The sequence below is a fragment of the Eschrichtius robustus genome, chromosome 14 (genome assembly GCF_028021215.1).
Source record: "Eschrichtius robustus isolate mEscRob2 chromosome 14, mEscRob2.pri, whole genome shotgun sequence".
NCBI lineage: Eukaryota > Metazoa > Chordata > Mammalia > Artiodactyla > Eschrichtiidae > Eschrichtius > Eschrichtius robustus.
Window position 1 is genome coordinate 27,001,901 of NC_090837.1, and position 19,025 is coordinate 27,020,925.

Genomic DNA, 19,025 nt, shown 5'->3' on the forward strand with positions numbered 1-19,025 from the left:
TGCCAAGTATGGGCTAGGTGCTGGCCAGGGTTTGCCTCCTGCCGGGGCCCGGGTTCCATCCCTGGTCAGGGAACTAAGATCCTGCAAATAGTGCGACGTGACCAAAAAAAACCCAAAAAAACCCACCACAAGCTAAAAATAGAAATGATCACAGCGCCACGGCCTCCTGCGAACACCTGAGTGGATGTGAGCATGGGAAGCACCACAGTACGGCCCTGGCTATCCCACAATGGACAGCAGAGCGGGGCTGCATGTCCTGTAGATGGCAGACAGGCCCGGGCCAGGGTCTCCTTGTGCTCTGAGTCTCTACCTGCACCCTCCCCTCCACTGTCCATGGAGGGACAGCTCACAGGAGGGTGGGGACACCTTGCCTAGCAGGCACGTCACCCCAGAGCCCAGGACGAGGTCGGGAGCTGCGATCACTTAGAGGAAGAACTCGGAGCTGGAAGATGCAAGAGGGGCCCCCATGTCCAGGGGAGCATCACAGCTGCCGCCCCCGACGCAACCAAGCCCTGGGCCGCAGAGTGTCCTGGCTGCTCCTGTAAGCTCATCCACACAGAGACGGTCAGGCCTCCAAACACTGGGAGTCATAAGCCACTCGGCGGTGACCAAAGACACAATGAGGGCTTTGTGCTGACAAAGCTAGTTGAGCGGTGTTTGATCTGGGATGTATTTACTTTGGAAAACACGACAGCAGTCCGGCACCAAAGGTCACACTGAAGCCTGCTGGTGACTTTGGCCGATTCTGTCCCTGCAAAGCCAGTTCTCAGCAGCACAGAGGTAAGTAGGTTTCTAACGTTTCTGCCGATTATGAATTCTTATTTGAGGTGGTTAGAGATGGGTAACTGGTTTGCTTCTCTATCCAGCTACATTCAAATGCTCTCTACACCGTCTTAGAAAGGGTAAGAGGTTTTGTTAAGCTGCCTATGATAACATTCTGTCAGTTACACTAGTGGGACTGTCAGCCAACCGGGGAGGAGGGACTGCGCTAGGTTAAGGACCTGAACTGGGAATGGTGCTGGGGGCTGTGGGCGGGCACCCTAGTTCTGGGGCATCGCAAATGGTTCAGAAAAATGACGTGTGTCACACACGCGCACACACGTGTGTCACACACGCGCACACAAGTGTACGTAGAGAGACCTGGCGAGTCTGGAGACGCGGGTACAGGGCGGGTGTTCTCTGTGCTGTGCTTTCAACTCTTTTGTGAGCCTGAAGTTATTTCAACCTGAAGAGTGTCCACAGCTCTATTACCCCCGCTCCGTCTGGGCCGGGAGACAGCAGCCAGGAGGGACGAGGGACCACAAAGCCCAGCCCCGCTCCACGCAGCCAGCCTGAGAAGGCGCCACAGGAAATGCCCATAAAAACAAACTTTTGAATGATTTCCCTTTAAAAAATACTGCTTCTCTTCAAAGATAGTAATCTGGATTTAAACACAACCTAGTGATAATTTTAAAGTATCTTCTTTAACTCTTGTGATACTAAATGGCAAAACAACAGGAAGATTTACCTTTCAGGTACCTAATTTTTTACCACATAAAACGAGATATATTATGAGATACCTTCTGCTTCCTCTGATGAGCGCATAATGCAAAGTGTTTTGGGCTTTTCATCGTATAATACAGGAATAGGAAGAAGCAAGTACAAGAAGCTTCCACACGTACTATCTGAATACAGGAGCAGAAAGACACGAATGTTTTCAACCTCTGCCTCCCTATCTGGTCTCAGATTCCTTTTCCTGAACTCTTGTTTATTCAAGTTGGGTTTTTTTAAGCTTATTTTAACCTGAGAAGGATACTTTCAAGTGTAGCCTAGCAAGAAGACCTCTCCTTTTCTCACTTTTTCAGTGTCTTGCTATCAATACCCACGCCCAGTTCTACCCAGAACCTGGGCCCGGTTCCGCTGGCAGCCACACACATTAGACACTGTGTCCTGAGTGCAGGCAATGTGTGTGGCAGCCTTGGCTACAGGCTGGGGGGAGGGAAGGGGACAGGAAAAGACAACAGACGGTTCCAAGTCAGAAACCATGTGACTTTCCCTCTCCAAAATGTCGTGACTAGAGGAGTGTGCAAGCTGATTGTGTTAACAGTGCTGCAGGGAAGAGCCGAGGTGGGGACTGGGGCAGGGACAACGGTGCTGGCACTCCAGGCCGAACAGGCGGAGCCCTGGACGCAGGGAAGGGGCTCCACTAACCTGGGTCTAATCTAGCCATTGGCACACTCAGGCAGGCTCAGCACCCCGGATACGCACAATGCTCAGTGCGGGGAGCTGAGTCACCAAAGCCCCTGGTCCAGCACTGGCACCCAGAAGAGGCTCCGCCGAGAGTCACTGCCATCGCCAGCACACCATCTTCAGGCCTAACAAGTCCCGATATTTACCTAACAGGAGCCAGTGATTCTTACCTGGCCTGGAGGGGAAGCAGACATTCTGGTCCTCAAAAACGTACCAGATTGTCACACACATGACAAACCTGACAAGACACTCTCCTCTTTCTGAGGTGATTAGAAGGGATGCTGAGATCCTGCATGACTGATCCCAGTATAAACACCTGCTGTCACTGTCCTGGAGACACAGAAGCATTGAATAATAGCTCATTTCCCAGGATGCAATTCACAACCAGGAAGGAAGCAAGAGAAGGACAAAGCCGTCTGGCAGCCAAACTGACGTGACAGGTGGAGGGATGGGAGACAGACGGCTCATCCCACAGTATCTGTTAAAAACATGCCTCGTTTACTTAAATAGAGGGCGCGCCCCTCAGGCCTTCAGTAAGAGCTTTCTGACAGCACCCTGACCCAGACCCTATACACCTGGTGAGACTATTTGTAACCCCAGCCAGAAACACTTCAGTGGGAGAGCTCTGGTCCCTCCTGACAGCAGTGGGAGCCGACTGAAGGAGAAAACGTACACCTGCGGCGAGGTGTACCCTCATCCCCCATGGCTGCATGAAGACTGGCATCCACCATGTCCACTGGGCCCCCAGGTGATCCCTGCACTGCAGACACAGTCCAAATCACACAGATTAAACCACTCCAAATAACTGCTAGCACAGGAGGCGGAGCCTCAGCCTGCCTGCCCCCCCCCCCGCCCCCCGGCAGTGTCCTTGTGAGCCATGCTTTACTGCACTTGGGCCCCCATCCGGCTGGGGGACCTGTGTGCCTCCAGGGCCCACCCAATATGTCATTTGAAGAAGGGACACAAAGTTCAGTGAATGAATGAAAAGGAAACTCCCTGGGGCCCCTGAGCCCTATGGGTTTGCACACTTTCAACAAGGGGTTCTGATCTGGGCCTAGGGGTCCTCCAGGCAGGTTCACGAAGCCACACAAAATGTCAGGCGTCTGTTTTATCTTCAGCAGATCCTAAAATGGTTAGGGACTAGCACCCTCGGGGCCCCTCCTGGGTCGTGGCCGGGGGCCTGCAGAGGTGTGTGTGTGTGTGTGTGTGTGTGTGTGTGTGTAGGGTGGGGAGGGGGCAGTCTGCCAGGCTGCCCTCACCACGTCCTGCTCTCCCTCCAGCTCCAGCTCCGCCAGAATGCAGCGCCTGCTGCACCCTCTCGTGGTGTCCCTCCTCCTGGCATCCGTGTGTGGGAACCTCGGCCCTCGGGGTCAGCTTGATGGCAGAGGGGGAGACCCCGAGTCTGCGGACCCCCGGTGGGGGCAGCTGAAGAGTGGAAACCTGAGCAGACCCCTCCTGCCTGCCGACTTCCACAAGGAGAACACAGTCACCAACGAGTGGATCACGGACGGGGAAGAGGACGAGGACTACCTGGACCTGGAGAAGATCTTCGGGGAGGATGACGACTACATCGACATCGTGGACGCGGTCTCGCCCGTGGATCCTGGGACTGGCGCCGGCAGCGTGCTCCAGCTCTTCCCGGGCAAGAGCCGCATCCAGCGGCTCAACCTCCTCAATGCCAAGTTCGCCTTAGACCTCTACCGGGCGCTGAAGGAGCGGGTCGGCGCCTCGGACAATGTCTTTCTGGCGCCTGTAGGTGTGTCCGCAGCCATGGCCATGCTCTCCCTGGGCCTGCGGGGGGACACCCACGAGCAGGTACACGCTGCCCTGCGCTTCGCCGACTTTGTCAACGCCAGCACCACATACGAGCTGGGCACCGTCCACAACCTGTTCCGGAAGCTGACCCACCGCCTCTTCCGGAGGAATTTCGGGTACACGCTGCGGTCCGTCAGCGACCTGTACATTCAGAAGCAAGTTCCAGTCCTGGACGACTTCAGAGCCAAGGTCCGACAGTACTACTTCGCCGAGGTCCGGGCGGCTGACTTCTCTGATCCCGCCTTCATCTCCCAAACCAACCAGCACATCTCGCGGCTCACCAAGGGCCTCATAAGAGACGTGCTGGAGGACACGGACCCCGCGACTCAGATGATGCTCCTGAACTGCATCTACTTTAAAGGTAAGAGGCGGCGACATTTTTCAGGGCAGATGCACGGGCGCTCTCAGCTCACAGGTGGGCCGAACTGCAGACTCTACCTCCATTCCCCTGGGAAACCCAGACATGGGGTCAGCTCGCAGGGACAGGGAAGGTCCTGATGAGGTGACAGGGCGGCTGACACTTAGAAACCCTGCGCTTTACGCCTCGCCACAGCCTTGAGAGACTGCCACTGTTATGAGTGTCTCCATTTTACAGACAGGGAATTAAAACGCTGCTCCGGGGAGGTGGCGGTAAGGGGCAGAGCCAAGCTCCAGCCTCTGTTAGATCAGAATAATGCAAAAAACCTTTCCAGCATCAGGTCAACCTGGATCTGAGCTTTTTGGTTTCCTTTCCCAATGGACAAAAGGCTGAAGACAGGTTCACCCTGAGTAACTGACATTCACACCCCCACTCCTTTCCAGGCAGGTGGGGGCGGGGAAATCAACCCTTATGTCTAGAGCAACTGTTCCGGGCCAGCACCAAGCACCGAGGCACTTCCTAAGGAGGACTTCCCCCCACCCGCCAACCACCCACACCCGCGCACACACAAACACACAGAGCCCCGGGACCCTAGAGATAAATAGGCACGGGTCTGTAAATACCAGGCCTCGCTTTTAAAATGCCCTGGTGAGACCTGAGCCAGGAGAAACCTCTACTGCCCTCCACCTGCCCAGCGAGCCAAGGGCAGACATGAGGAGCGGGGTCACTGCACACTAGTGCAGTGACACGCAACCACTCTCCCCTCTGCCACCAAGGACTAGTGGGCACCGGCCAGGTCAGTCCCGGGAGGCCACGTTCCCTGGTTGGTCAGCTCCAGCATGGTTTACGGGGGTCCAGGGAGCCCCTCTCCTGGAAGTGGCTCAGGGGCAGTGGGGCCAAAGCATCCACCGGCCGGGACACCCGCTCCGTGCCCAAGCCGAGGCCCCCAGCGGCTGTGCGGAATGCTGCCAAAGGGCAAAGCAGGGGGAGGCAGCCAAGACAGGAGGAAGGGCTCAGAGGCTGAGCCAGACCCCTGGCTCCCCCGACGCCAGGCACAACGTCAGCCTCGCGGTGGGTGGGTCCAGGCCGAGGCTCCAACAGGCCCGTGACAGGCACATGGGACGTACTCAGTGAACACACACATGTCCTTTCATCCCTGGCTGGCGGGACAGGTTTGGGAATGAAAACTGGAGGTCAGCCCTGGTCTCACTCCCTGATCCGTGTGGCCTCGCAAGTCCCACTGTTACATGCTCAGTGGGTTTGATGTTGCCAGTGACACTCAAGAGCAATTTCCTGTGTTCAGGGGTGACTTTGACAGTGAGTGGGAGACCCCTGGGTGGCACCGAGGCCCTCAGCCCTCAGCTCTGCCAGCGTGTGGGCGCCCCGACTTCCAGAGCCTCTGCCTCAGCGCAGTCAGTATTCAGAGCAGGCAGGGACACGTCCCAACACAGGAACCAGGGTCACGCAGATGGCAAACGTGGCGGCAGGGCACATGAATCCTTGCCCACACACCGGAAGGCTTGCTGGGTCAGGGCTGGGAGTCAGAGAGAAACGCCAGCAGCACCAGCTCTTACAGGTGCATATCACAACAGAGTCTGAATGTGTAACTCTTAGCTCTAGCTCCCAAATCTCTGTCACTACTTTGATTTTAATTTCAAATGTTACGAGCACTCTGTAAAACACAGTGAAAACAGAGGTTGGGCCTCAGGAGCAAAGGAAGGAGAGAACCCGGGAGAGGCGGGGCAGCTACAGCAGAGTTGGGAAAGCCGTGGCTGGAGCCCAGGGGAAAGGGGGTCTCCCCCAGGGCAAATGGCACAATCTGGGGGAGGGGAGAGGCCAGGGACACCACTCACACCCACCATGCACAGGGTGGCCCCCCGCAGAGAGCTGCCTAGATGCATGACTCACAGGGCTGAGCAGCCCTGGGCGGAGTCCGGCTCCAGAGAAGGACCCAGATCAGAGGAGGGCAGGCCCTGCTGTTACGCCTCCCCCAGGAGCCTCCTGCTTTTCTGACCCCCTGCCCCACCCACCAGCTGGAAACCTTGAACAGGTCACTTGGCTTCTTCCCTCTGCTTGCTCATCTGTGAGATGGGGGTGGTGAAAGCACCACCCCTCACGGTTGCTAGGAGACGAGGTAGCACAGGAAGGGGCTGGAGGTCTGGCACAAGGCCAGTCTCACCGGTGGGCGGGTGGCCCTCACTTCCAGTTACTAGCATCTTAGAGCCACACAGACACGTTCCCACTCGGGCACACGAACCTGCCCCGAAATCCAAAGTGAAGGTGGCAATGGCAGTGCTGCCTCCCCAGGCGTCCAGTCAGTCCCCATAGAGCTGATGGGAGCTCAGGGCCCTCATCTTACAGAGAGACACGCAGAGGCCCAGGCAAGGCAGGTGATGTGCTATTTAGTGCCAGGATCTAACCCAGCATTCACCTGGTCTATTCACCCCATCTGCCCTCATCCGCTTCCTACGAGAAGCCTCTAAAACAGTGGTTCTCAGTGTGGTGGGCGGGCCAGACCAGCACACTGGTCTGGCACACTGGTCTCAGTGTTGTCCCCAGACCAGCAGCATCAGTATCGCCTGGGAACCGGTGAGAAACTTAAACTCCTGGCCCAAACCAGACCTGTGGGTTCAGACGGTGGGGGTGGGCCATGCAGCCTGTTTGAACAAACCCTCTAAGAGAGCATTTAAACAAAAGCCCATTTCTGCTGACCTCACAGGGTCCTGGGTGAACAAATTCCCAGCGGAAATGACACACAACCACAACTTCCGGCTGAACGAGCGAGAGGTGGTTAAGGTCCCCATGATGCAGACCAAGGGGGCCTTCCTGGCGGCAAGCGACCAGGAGCTGGACTGCGACGTCCTGCGGCTGGAGTACATGGGGGGCATCAGCATGCTGGTGGTGGTCCCGCACAAGCTGTCCGGGATGAAGACCCTCGAGGCCCAGCTGAAGCCCCAGGTGGTGGAGAGATGGCAGAAGAGCATGACAAACAGGTGCCTCTGGGGCCAGGGGAATGGGGGCCCAGAGATGCTGGGGCTGCAGTCACTTTAGGGAGAGGGGCATGTGCCCCCTGGGCCGCTGTGACTTCAGCCCAAACTTTCCACTTGGTGAGAGGTGACCAGAGAGCGTTGGTGAGAAATGCACCTGTACTCTGTGATGTGGGGGCAGGAGCAACCCGGCTCTGCCACACACTTGCCCTGACCCCCTGGGGTCACTTGCTGTGAGCCTAGAACCAAGACGAGCCCTCAACCCAGTTTGAGAAGCCCCGAGGTCCTCCAAATCCCCTCAGGGCGTCACTCACCATTTCACAGTCAGGACCACAGGTTGCGCTGCTGGATCAGGGCAGGAAGGACGCACATGTCACCTCCCTGTCTTCCTGGATCCCACCGGGCCCGAGTTATCAACTGAACCTGGTCTGGGCCTCCTTCCAGGACCAGGATACAAGGAAATGCAACTGAGGGACAGGCAGGCTCTTAGGGGTAGGTCTGCCCAGGCAGCTGGGCAGGCATCAAGCCCTGTCACTTTCTCCTTAAAACCTGTCCCTTCTGTACCCGCCTCCTTCCTAACCTCAATGCCCACGACCTTCGCCCTGAGCCAGCAGGGGCCTGACCAGCCTGTCGTCCCAAGCTCCGTCTACCTGGCACCGGCCACCAGGCAGCGTCCCCACTTCCCTCTTCCTGCGAACTCTCTGTGGACCCCCACCCACAGGATGCAGCCCGCTCGCTGCCCAGCCTGGTCCACACGCTGCTCTGCTCTTCCCTGCCCTCCTGCCCGGAGTCCTGCGCTCCCTCCAGCAGGCCCTGCTCAGGGCCCCCAGATCTTGTCCCCCCTCCTCCAGGATGGCCCAGTGGTTAGGCCTGTTCTCATCACACGGATGCTAACAGGCGGTCTTTACGCTTTGCTGCTTCACGTGTGGGGTCCTGGCGTACCAAGAGGGAAGGAAGCTCCTGAGAAGGGGGTGCGTCTGGCGTCTTAGCCCCACAAGCGCCGTCAAGGATGGAGATCGCTAGCGCTGGCTGGTACAGAAAGCACTCTTTTTTTAAGTGCACTGACCTGCACTTCAGCTCCTTAAATAGTAAAATAACAAATGCCTGAAAGCAGGGACCCTAGTGAGAGAATGATATCAGATGCCTGAGCCATGAGCCAGTAACAGCTCTGCCGCCTGGCTGGCAGGACACAAACCATACAGTACCGAGGACATGACCGCACAGCAGTAACCATGCCTCAATTCTGAGTGCTGGGATTACAATGGGATGGTCTTTCCAAAATCCTCCAATGGCAGGACGAGGATATGCATTTTAAGAAGTGTTGTGTCAATTCTGTGGTACATGGACTGGAGGCAGGTGTGTGTGTTTATGGACGTTTAAGGGGAAATGTGATTCCTCTGCAACTTGCAGTTAGTAGAACCGGCCCTTCTCTTCCCTGACCAGGACACGGGAGGTACTCCTGCCCAAGTTCAAGCTAGAAAAAGACTACAACCTGGTGGAGGCCCTGCGGTCCCTGGGGGTCACAGCGCTGTTCGACAGGAAGAGCAATATGACAGGGATCTCGGACCAGAGGATCGTCATCGACCTGGTAATGCCCGTCCTCTGCCCGTCCCCATCCCGCCCCGGGTCTGCCCCCCTTGGAGCCCCTGCTGATACCAGAGAGAAGGCAGGTGCCCGGGAGCACCCCGGCCCAGCAGGCCTGCTATGGCAGAGGCCCCAGAGCATGAGCAGGGGGTCCTGGGGCCACGATCCTGCCCGCAAAGCACTGTGGGCAGCCCTGAGTGGTCATGGTGCACAGTGCAAAGGTGACACCATTCACACCACACTCAGCTGATGCGTGAGGACCGAGTCCCAAGGGCCATCCTGCCCAGCCATGTTCACGCATCCCCTGCAGTCGCTTGGTCCCTTCCCTGAAGAACACGACACTTCCCCCCACTTGCCCGTCTGTGAGTGACCACCACCATCTGACAGCTTCCCTTTTGTCCTGACGCAGTTCAAGCACCAAGGCACCATCATGGTGGACGAGGAAGGCACGCAGGCTGCGGCCGTGACCGCCGTGGGGTTCATGCCATTGTCTACCCAGGTCCGCTTCAGCGTCGACCGGCCCTTCCTGTTCCTTGTCTATGAGCACCGCACGGGCTGCCTGCTCTTCCTGGGCCGGGTTGCCAACCCCACCAGGTCTTAGCGGTGGAGGCCGGGGCGTCTCGAGTGCTCTGGGGCATCCGCAATTCCATTTCCCTTCCAACAATGACCACGAGGTGCTGGGGCGGTGACCCCGTGGCTCAGGCCACCTTTCTGGGAGACATGGATGAAGGACCGCGATGCTTGCCACCAGCAGGGCTGCACAGCCCAGAGGTCACCGCAGCTGCAGCACGGTGGCTGTCTCCTAGAGGGTGTCGGCGCCAGACAGACCGGCTCCCTCCACCTCTCACAGCACACCCCTCCCCGGGCCCAGAAGCCCCCCTCCCCTACTCTGTCACCCAAAGCCTTTCCCCCCCAGGGCTTCCCACCTGACAGGGAACACGGGCAGGAGCTGCCCCCTCCCCAGAGTGCTGACAGCGAGCCCCCTCCCCAAGGCCCGGGATGCCCTGGCCTCGGGCTCAGTCCTCTCAAGGCCCAACCTCCTGAATTGAGGCTAAATGTCTCTGCACCTGCTTTCACCTCACGGCCGCCCAGAGGACGGCATGTATCCGTAGCCATGCCTTCCACCCTAGAGATAAATAAATATCGCCACTTTTACTGGGTATAATTCTACTTTTATAAGGTCAGATAACTAAAAAAGGCCACATTCAAAATAGCTGACACCCCAGCAGTGCTAGACATCGACAGAGTGACCTGAGTGCCCAACAGTGACCCAGAGCAGGCACGTCCTCGGGCTCAGACGTGGCAGTGCTGCTGCATCCTGGGGGCGGGGGGACGTGGATGGAGCTGCCTGGGGGCTCCGGAAACACCAGTCTGTATGTGCGGCACACGCTCCAGCTTCCATCCCCAGACACACGGAGACCCTCAGACGTGCCTGTGATGGGTCTGGTTCGAGAAAACAGGCGACATCCAAGGACTATATTTCTGGACCCTTGATTCCGGGGCAAGACCAGTGGAATCCACACAGGCTGCTCAGATAGAAGAGTGCAAGGCCTCCACAGTGCGGGGCGGGGGACAGCGCCGGGGGCTTCACAACTGCCACGCGTGTGGCCGTCAGACTGGGACCCCACGGGCCTGCAGTGGGCAGTGGGCTGGGGTCGAAGCCTGGTTGGCCTGACTCCACAGAGGGCTTCTGACCCAGCGAGACTGATACAGTCACAGGCAGCAAAGGGGTGCACGAGTGCTCCCCGATTTGGAGGCTGGGTTATCCCCATCCTCACACCAACCTGGGGCTTCCACTGTTACAGAGGGGGCGTGCTCAGCTGCAGGCCTGAGTCCCACCCCGGCCCTGCTTTCACCCCTCACCCTCTCCCCCTGCCCCCTCCCCACTGCCTGAGCCAGGGCCCGTCCAGTGTCTGCCACCCAGGGCAGGGGGGGCCTTTCCCTGTCATCCCTCTTGCCCTCTCAGGGAACCTGGGCTTGCTGACCACCCTCTCCAAGTCCTCCTCTATTCTGAGTCAATACTGTCCTGTCCTGGGCTTGTCTGACACTTCTGGTCTTGCTGCTGGTTCCTCTGGCTCCTCCCCCACACCCCCATGCGCATCTCAAGACTCCACCTTCAGCCCTTCCCCACGTCCCCCACCCAGAAGGCATGAAGACACGTGGCCCAGGCTCCTCTTCGACCCCCAAGGGTCAGAGTGCTCCAGCCCCTCAATCTGCTCAGAATGCCCTTGGATCCCCTTCAGAAACCAGGTGCCTCCATGCGGCAGATATGAACCCAGACCACAGGTCTGCACCAGGCTGCCTGGGTTCCACTCCCGGCTCCGGCACTTTGAGGCAAGTTCTGTGCCTCAGTCTCCCGTCTGTGAAACGGGGATAACACAGTCCCTACCTTGCAGGCTGTTGTGAGGATGAAGTGGGTTACTGTCTCAAAGGGGTTCAGGTCAGTGCCTGGGTTACCACTTCCAGCCCAGGGGTCCCTAACTGGGGGCCTACCTGGGCCCCTCCCCCTTCCCTTCCTGAGGTGAAGTGCAAACCCTTGAGGACAGACGCCGTCTCTACGAGGAAGAGGGAGCAGCTTTCACACAGGTCTATGACCTGAAAGTGTTAGTCCCCAAACATCCTTTTACAGGCACCAAGAGAATGACCTGTCCAAGGCCACACAAGCTGCAAGTGGCCCGGGTGCCCGGCCGAGCGGAGTGCACGGACGTTTTCCGCGCTTCGTGACAGCGGGGCAACTACGTCTCCAGCTGTAGGTTCAAGCAATGGAATCAGTGACATTTCTGAAGAGCATCACAGAGTCACAGGACAAAGACCACCAAACCCAGGCAGGAAGGAGCCTCGGAGGCCATGTGAGCTGGCGCCCCCACCCCAGGCTCCCAAGATCACTGATAAGGGAACAGCTGCATTAGGGCAGAAACCCATGCTTCCTGCCCAGACCTACCGGCACGTCCACTCAACTAAGTCATTGAAGACACTGCGTCATCGAAAAATCCAAAACAGAGTATCTTTTTCTTTAAAATAAAAAATTTTTAAAAAGAAGTATAGGGGCTTCCCTGGTGGCGCAGTGGTTGAGAATCTGCCTGCTAGTGCAGGGGACATGGGTTCGAGCCCTGGCCTGGGAGGATCCCACATGCTGCGGAGCAACTGGGCCCATGAGCCACAACTACTGAGCCTGCGTGTCTGGAGCCTGTGCTCCACAACAAGAGAGGCCGCGATAGTGAGAGGCCCGCGCACCGCGATGAAGAGTGGCCCCCACTTGCTGCAACTAGAGAAAGTCCTCGCACAGAAACAAAGACCCAACACAGCCAAAAATAAATAAATAAATTTAGGAAAAAAAAAAAAAAAAAAAGAAGTATAAAACATTCAAGCGAACAAACAAAAAAACTATGGAAGTTAGCTTCTCCCAGAAGGTCCAGGGTTAGGGTGAGGGCTAGACCCAGAGAGCAGAGGCAAGAACCATGGCGTCTGGGCTGTGTTGAGCAACAGAATCAAATATTTGTTTCCTCCCCCACAATATAACCATTAACTTGTTGACACGACGATACTTATTCCGTTCAAGTAAAGGTCACGGTATCGGAGGAGACACGGGTGTTTCAGGTGAGCGTGTGCTAGCCTATCATTGCTAACATATCTGCCTGCCCTGACGCGCCAGCCCCGCAGAGGGTCACCCCATCTTTTTGAGACACTCTGCTGGCACAGCAGGCACGGAGAGACTGGGACACTCTCCCAGGACCCCACATGCAGGGCCAGGAGTCCAACCCCAGCCCCAGTGACCATAAAACTGGTGTGCCCCCAACCAAACCTACAAGTCATCGCTCCCCAAAAGTGCGAAGTGTCCCCTATAGATTTCTTCCGTGCATTTATTAAACTCCAAACAACAACCGCCAAGCACACTTACAAGCTCACAGGCATACATACGGGTCAGAGAACTGTGGGGCTCAAATATCCCAGAACTCGTTAACTTGAGAGGCCCCCCAGGCGTGCTCCCTGTCTGCCAAACCTGCTCTCCATGGAGCCGTCCACGGGCCAAGGACTTCATGCCCCTCGCCCTTCCCTCCAGGCCAACAAAGTGTCCTCGTGGCGCTTCTCAACGCACTGTGAGCGAGTCGACGTCAACCATGACATCTTTAGAAACCGACCTGTGGGTGCTGGTATAAACCGTCAGGGTCCCAGCAACCCACAGGCCCTCAAGGGGCTGTGGGGGCCCTGACCGCACGGAGAGGTGGGAGGGCTCCCAGGGAAAGTGGGAGGCATGAGGCAAGCCCGAGTTCCAACCCTACAGCACGCCTGGGGAGAGGATGTTGTCCTGGAGCCCAGCTGAGTCAGCCACCTTCGGGGCAGGGAGGAGGGGACAGGCAGAGGGTGGGGGTGGCCTGAGGCAGAACCCTCCCCGGACATAGCCTGCGACTATCAGTCTCACTATCAGAGCCAAGAACATAAGCCAGTTAGCTGCCAGTTCCCATCCACCTTGGCCTCCATCCGCCTTGGCCGCTGACACCGGACCCCCAACGGTCCCCAGACTCAAATGACGAATGCCCACAGAAGCAGGGACTGAAACCACTTTGCAGAGATAGGAGAGGGCTCCCCAACCGCCCACCGGGCCTCGACGTCCCTGGGTCACCACGCAGCCGGAGGTCAACCCCTCCACGTGCGGGGACACCCACGTAAATGCTCGAGACTCGAACGAAGAGGGAGAACTGGAGGCGGAAGCAGGGGCTTAAGCAGAAGGCAGGCTAAGTGGGAGCTCGAGAATCACCAATGAAACAAAGCCGGACGCGGGCCTGGCTCAGGTCTGGCAGCTGGGAACGCCTGGGCCAGGAAAAGTGACATCCGTATGGGCCACTTGGGAAGAAGTGGCCGCAGGATGAGACAGGACAAGACAGACACCAGCCCTTGACTGCGGCACTGCTGCGGCAGAGACAGGCCTGAGCCATCCCCGACAGGGCACCAAGGGCTGCAGCCCCAAGGCCCAGGCACCAACCAGAGGCCCCAGGTTCACCATGGGGGGTTGGGGGTCGGGGGAGAGGTTGGAAGCAGCACCGGTGGGCCACTGTCAGAAGCACCTGAGCCGGGCGGGAGCTCAGGGAAAACCTAAGTCAGACCCCCACACCCGAGGAACGGGCAGTAGGGTCCTGGTCAGCTGGCCAGGGGTTCGGCCGGGCATGGAAAAAGGGAGCGACACAGCGAGGCCACAGCAGGCACATGCCCACGGGCCAGTCGCAGAAGCTCCGAGACACAGCCACAGATGCAGGATCCCTGCAGCCTCAGAACAGCACCTTTCAGGGAACTCGCTGCAGGTCTCTGGGCAGCACAAAGCACAAGCACCACACCTGAGTCCGAGACACCAATGGGCGGGTACTCACCACAGCGATCACAGGGATGAGGACGCCCAGGTTCCCGGCGCTGCTGGAGGCCTGGAGGAGAACAGAACTGAGTCACTGATGAGCCTGCGCTTCTTTCATTGAAAAGGAAAAAAAAAAAAACCTGACACAGTGTCATGAAATTCCTTAATCTACACGAAACAATGAAAAAGATATACAGAGAAACATGTATAAAGACGCATAATCTTAACAGATTAAAAGAGGGAAAATCTTAAAAGAGGGAAACAATTTGAATGTCAAACAGGAGGATTACATAAACCGCAGCAACTCTGCACAAATATCACAAGCTGTTACAGAGACGGCGCTCTGAAAAGCACTGTCACCTTAAAAAGTGCCCAGATCAAACGTTAAATGTAAGAAAGTATGTTCTGGGCTTCCCTGGTGGCGCAGTGGTTGAGAATCTGCCTGCCAATGCAGGGGACACGGGTTCGAGCCCTGGTCCGGGAAGATCCCACATGCCGCGGAGCAACTAGGCCCGTGAGCCACAATTACTGAGCCTGCGCGTCTGGAGCCTGTGCTCCACAACAAGAGAGGCCACGATAGTGAGAGGCCCGTGCACCGCGATGAAGAGTGGACCCCACTTGCCACAACTAGAGAAAGCCCTCGCACAGAAACGAAGACCCACCCAACACAGTCATAAATAAATAAAGAAAGAAAGAAAGAAAGAAAGAATGTTCTCACACAATGCCAACTACGTACAATAAATAGATTTGCGTAAAACACCTAGGAGAAAATCTGTCAAAAGGTTAACGACGATTGTATCTGAGAGAAATTTTTACTCTACTATTTATAGGTTTCTGTATCTTTTCTACAATGAATACACATTCTTTCCAAGTCTGGGAAAATTTGGGGGTTACTTAAGAATAACTAAGTAAAAAGTCAGCCACCTGGCCAGACACATGAGGAGCAGCCCGGCTCGGGAAGCCCAGCCGCTCAGTTGACCATGAGGGCATCGACTGCCCACTGCAGCAGGGCTGCTCCATCTTCAGGGATGAACAGGGTCGGGACAGCTTGCCGAGGCCCCGTGGCCGCGCAGGGGTGGGGACAGAGTCCTAAGCTGGTGTCCCCCCAGCTCTTGATTTCTGTCCTCAGCTCCTGGTGGTCAGCGTGTTGGCCAGTCCCCACCCCACCCCACCCCCCAGTGCTGCCCCACAACACCTGGTCTGTCACTGCGTTGGGGGGTGGGTGCATGGGCAAGCTCAGCTCGGCACCCAGGGAGCCCCTACCCCAGCCGGGGAACGAAACAGGACACCTGAGTGTTGAGCCCGGGAGATGCAGTGAGAGTGGCGGGGGTGGGGTGGGGGGGAGCTGGGCCCTGGAACCCTCAACAGGGTACAGCCTCAGCCTCCTTGGGCTCCGGGTGCCTCCCCAACACCTCGAGCCCCCGTCTCCTGTGCACAGGGAGCTGGGCCCCACTCAGGAGACCAGAGGAACAGTGGCCCAGCCTGCTGTGGCGGGGAGCAAGGCAGGGCTGAGCGGGGCAAAGGGTCTCAGGCCCTGTTTGCACCAGCCCCTCCCTCCTAGCTGAGACTTTCACTCAAGGCTGCTGCTCACTCGCTTCCACCTCAGAGAGGCCTTGAGACCACCCGACGCCCCTCTTTTGTTCCCATGCCTGTCCTGCTAAGCCTGCAGGGGCAGCCCCTTGTCTGTCTGTTCACTCCCGCCAGCACCCCGGGAAGGAACCAGTCCCCCGTTCCTGACGTCACCAGGTAACTGGAGAAAGCAAGGGTTTCAAGGCGGTGCCCGGGGCTGAGCCCTACCTTCAGGGCCGGCCCCTTCTCGCTGGCCCTCTCGCTGGCCCGCTTGCCCTCCAGCCCCAGCTGCACAAACAGCTCCAGCAGGTTCATGAGCAGCTCGTCCACCAGGTGCTCATCCTGGATGTTGGCCGCGATGTTGGCCAGGGCATTGATCACAGCCAGCGAGCAGTGCCTGTGAGAAAGAAGTGACGTGGACACAGTGCGGGCCCCCACTACTGTGAACGAAGACCCCCAAGGCGAGGGACATGCCACCAGAGGACACCAGCCCTGAAGGAAAGTCAGCTGCTGTGGAAGAGACCCCAACCTCCCCCAAGACAAGTTGGGGGCCCAGGGACTGTTCAGCTTCTAGGAGCCTGCGCGTTGGGGCGTGTTGACTGTCTCGGGACACTTCCTCCAAGTGCCCGGGCGGCCATGCAGCTGAGAACGGGCATGTCGCTCCCTGGCACTTCCAGGGGACCCACTTCCCCTCCAGTTACAATCTCCCTTCATCACCACCACCCGGGAAACTCTGACGACACTTCCTCCTCCACCTGGGGCTGAGGTTAGGGTCAGCTCACACCAGACACTCAGGAAGTGCTCAGTGGTCCTGAAGACCTGCCCCGACCCCGTCACCCCACGTAAACCCTGAATAGGAAGCTGACACCACACACCAGCAGGGCGGCCGGGCTCTGAGTGCTGGATGCTGCCGCAGCCGGGCTGTGCCAAGTAGCTCAAGTCTTTAAGGCTCAGTTTCTTCCTGAGTAAACAAGGATAATAATTCCCTCCTCGTGGGGCGTGGGGGAATCAAACAGTCCCTGTGAAGCACGTAGCACATTGCCCCCGAAATCACAGGGCAATGGCAGCTGGGACAAAAGGCACCCCTTCCCAGACAAATCTCTGGGGGGGAAACGGATGGCAGTGGATGCCTCCTCCGGCGGGAGACCAGTCACTGTGGGTGGCACTGTCAGAAAGTGCTTTAGGAAGGAAATGTGGCAGAAGATGAGGAACTGGTAAGTCCGTACATGGCACAGGCCGAGCAGCGAGGCAGAGGCGTGGTCAGAGGTCAGAAGGAAAGACAGGGAGGGGAGGGGCGAGGAGGCACAGAAGCCGCTCTAGGAGCGAGATGCAAGGGGAAGAGGTTTTGGTCTGTGTGTCGGTGTCACTTCGGAGACCAGAATGGACAGACAGGAGAGGGAGGTGAGCTGGCGGCCCCCCAAGGCCAGTCCTGCGTTCCAGTGGCCGGGGCTCCCGTGGGAGCGGCAGTGAGAAGGCAGAGAAGCAGCCATTGTGCTCAGAGCTGTCACATGCATATACACAGCCTCATACACCCACACAGCTGGTGAGGAAGTTAAGGCACAGAGAAGGTGAGCATGTCCTGAGGTCACACAGCCGCACTCCCACCCCCTCCCCTGGGTGGAGTGGTCAGGAGGGGAGAGGAGAACCTCCGCCCTGCCCACCACCCTCCTGACTTCATCTGACCAAGTCCATGAGATCCTCCAAACACAGAAGGACGCGTCTCGTCCTTGGGGCATCCCTGGGGAGGGCAAGGATTCACGCAAACATCATACACCCAAGGCTGTCAACGTCTCCTCCCTTGCCCTCTGAATCCACCCTGAGGCGAGCATCCGAGACCGCACAGGTATGCAGCACCGACCAGCAGAAACACTGGAAAACTACCTAATGTGCAGCCTAGGGCTGGCCAGACAGATTGTGGTGCTGCCACCTGATGGACACCATGCTGACATCCAAGGTGACGACAGGCAGGAAGGCTGGTGCTGCTCTGTGAGAACACGGTCACCCGGGGGCACTGTGCCCACTGGGTGAGGAGCTCAGAGGTGCTAGCTCAGGGGCGGCCCTGTGCGGGTCATTCCCGCCTGGGTACATGTATTTCTAACATGTAGTGCTTTTGTAAGAAGAGATGTTTATTTAAAAGACAAGTCCCCACATCTCACATTTTTGAAGGATCGAGAGCAACAATGAGGTTGGGAAGACTTACCTGTAGCCGTGGTCCTTGTAATCCTTGGTGGCAGAGTACACAACAGAGCTGGCCTTCACGCTGATCTGCTGGAAGAGATTCCACACCTCCTGGTAAATGTATTGCTGGAAAAGAGTGAGGGACACGTGACCACATCTCCTCTGGGAGCGCCCTCCATGGACACCCAGAGGGGACACACTGGGGACCAGGGACAGTGGGGCCTGAAACAGCATCAAGGCCAGCCCTTCCTAAAGGTTTATGCAAACCTCAACTTAAACACCAAGAATGGAATAGGTTCCATTTCCATTCTATTCTATTAACATCAGCAAGAAAATAGTTTAAACCTCTTTCTCCGGCACTCTTGCAACCATTACACTATTCTCCTTTACTTGGAAAAAAATCTCACCATTCGGTGGTAAGAAGGTTGGGAGCATTTAACTCTTCTGCAGGGTAAGTTTAATCTGTATTTTTACGTTCCTGGGAATCAAGGAGTTTCCCGAAGCGTGCCCAGGGAGAGTGGGTTCCCGGCCGTGCTTACGTTTCCGGTGATGACCAGGCAGCCAAGCTGGTCGATGATGAGCACGTCAAGGGGGGAGGGGGGCTGGCAGAACTTCTGCTGTAGGATCTGCAGGATCGGCTCCATGACCTTTGGGGTGTCCCTCAGGGCCACTGCGATGTGGCCCAAGGCTCGGATGGTGTGGTCCGGAATCAGGTGAGCATCCCTACGGGAGGGAAGGACAGACGTGCCCTGGGAATGGTGCTCTAGCACGCAGCAGGGAAATGAAGCCGGAAGCCAGGACCTGGACCCCAGGGTCATCAGTCTCTCAGAGGAAGCGTCCATCTGACAGTGACAGCCTGGGATCTGCAATCACCAGCACCAGGCGGGAAGACAGAGGTCTTTTCCCCCAGTGTCCAGGGTGGACGTTCCAAGGTGGGCTTCAGCAGACATCGCGGGACAGA

At 57.4% G+C, this 19,025-nt stretch overlaps 2 protein-coding genes across 4 annotated transcripts in view; one reads left to right on the top strand and one right to left on the bottom strand.

Annotated features, from left to right (window-relative positions):
- Window positions 1-19,025, bottom strand: part of PI4KA (phosphatidylinositol 4-kinase alpha) — a 96,218-nt gene that overhangs the window by 34,421 nt on the left and 42,772 nt on the right. For both annotated transcript variants that reach the window (XM_068563728.1, XM_068563729.1), the window contains exons 16-19: window positions 18,604-18,787; window positions 18,087-18,190; window positions 16,115-16,283; window positions 14,337-14,387 (exon numbers count right to left, since the gene is read on the bottom strand). In XM_068563728.1, the coding sequence (XP_068419829.1) occupies window positions 14,337-14,387; window positions 16,115-16,283; window positions 18,087-18,190; window positions 18,604-18,787 (508 nt within the window). The remainder of the gene's footprint in view (window positions 1-14,336; window positions 14,388-16,114; window positions 16,284-18,086; window positions 18,191-18,603; window positions 18,788-19,025) is intronic.
- Window positions 760-10,128, top strand: SERPIND1 (serpin family D member 1). 2 transcript variants are annotated; one of them, XM_068563591.1, is made up of 5 exons: window positions 760-780; window positions 3,510-4,405; window positions 7,122-7,395; window positions 8,833-8,977; window positions 9,383-10,128. In XM_068563591.1, exons 2-5 carry the CDS (start codon window positions 3,526-3,528, stop codon window positions 9,572-9,574), a joined length of 1,491 nt encoding a protein of 496 aa, XP_068419692.1. In that variant the 5' UTR covers window positions 760-780; window positions 3,510-3,525; the 3' UTR covers window positions 9,575-10,128. The 2 variants fall into 2 exon arrangements, with proteins under 2 accessions (XP_068419692.1, XP_068419691.1); XM_068563590.1 differs by lacking the exon at window positions 760-780 and adding an exon at window positions 2,858-2,977.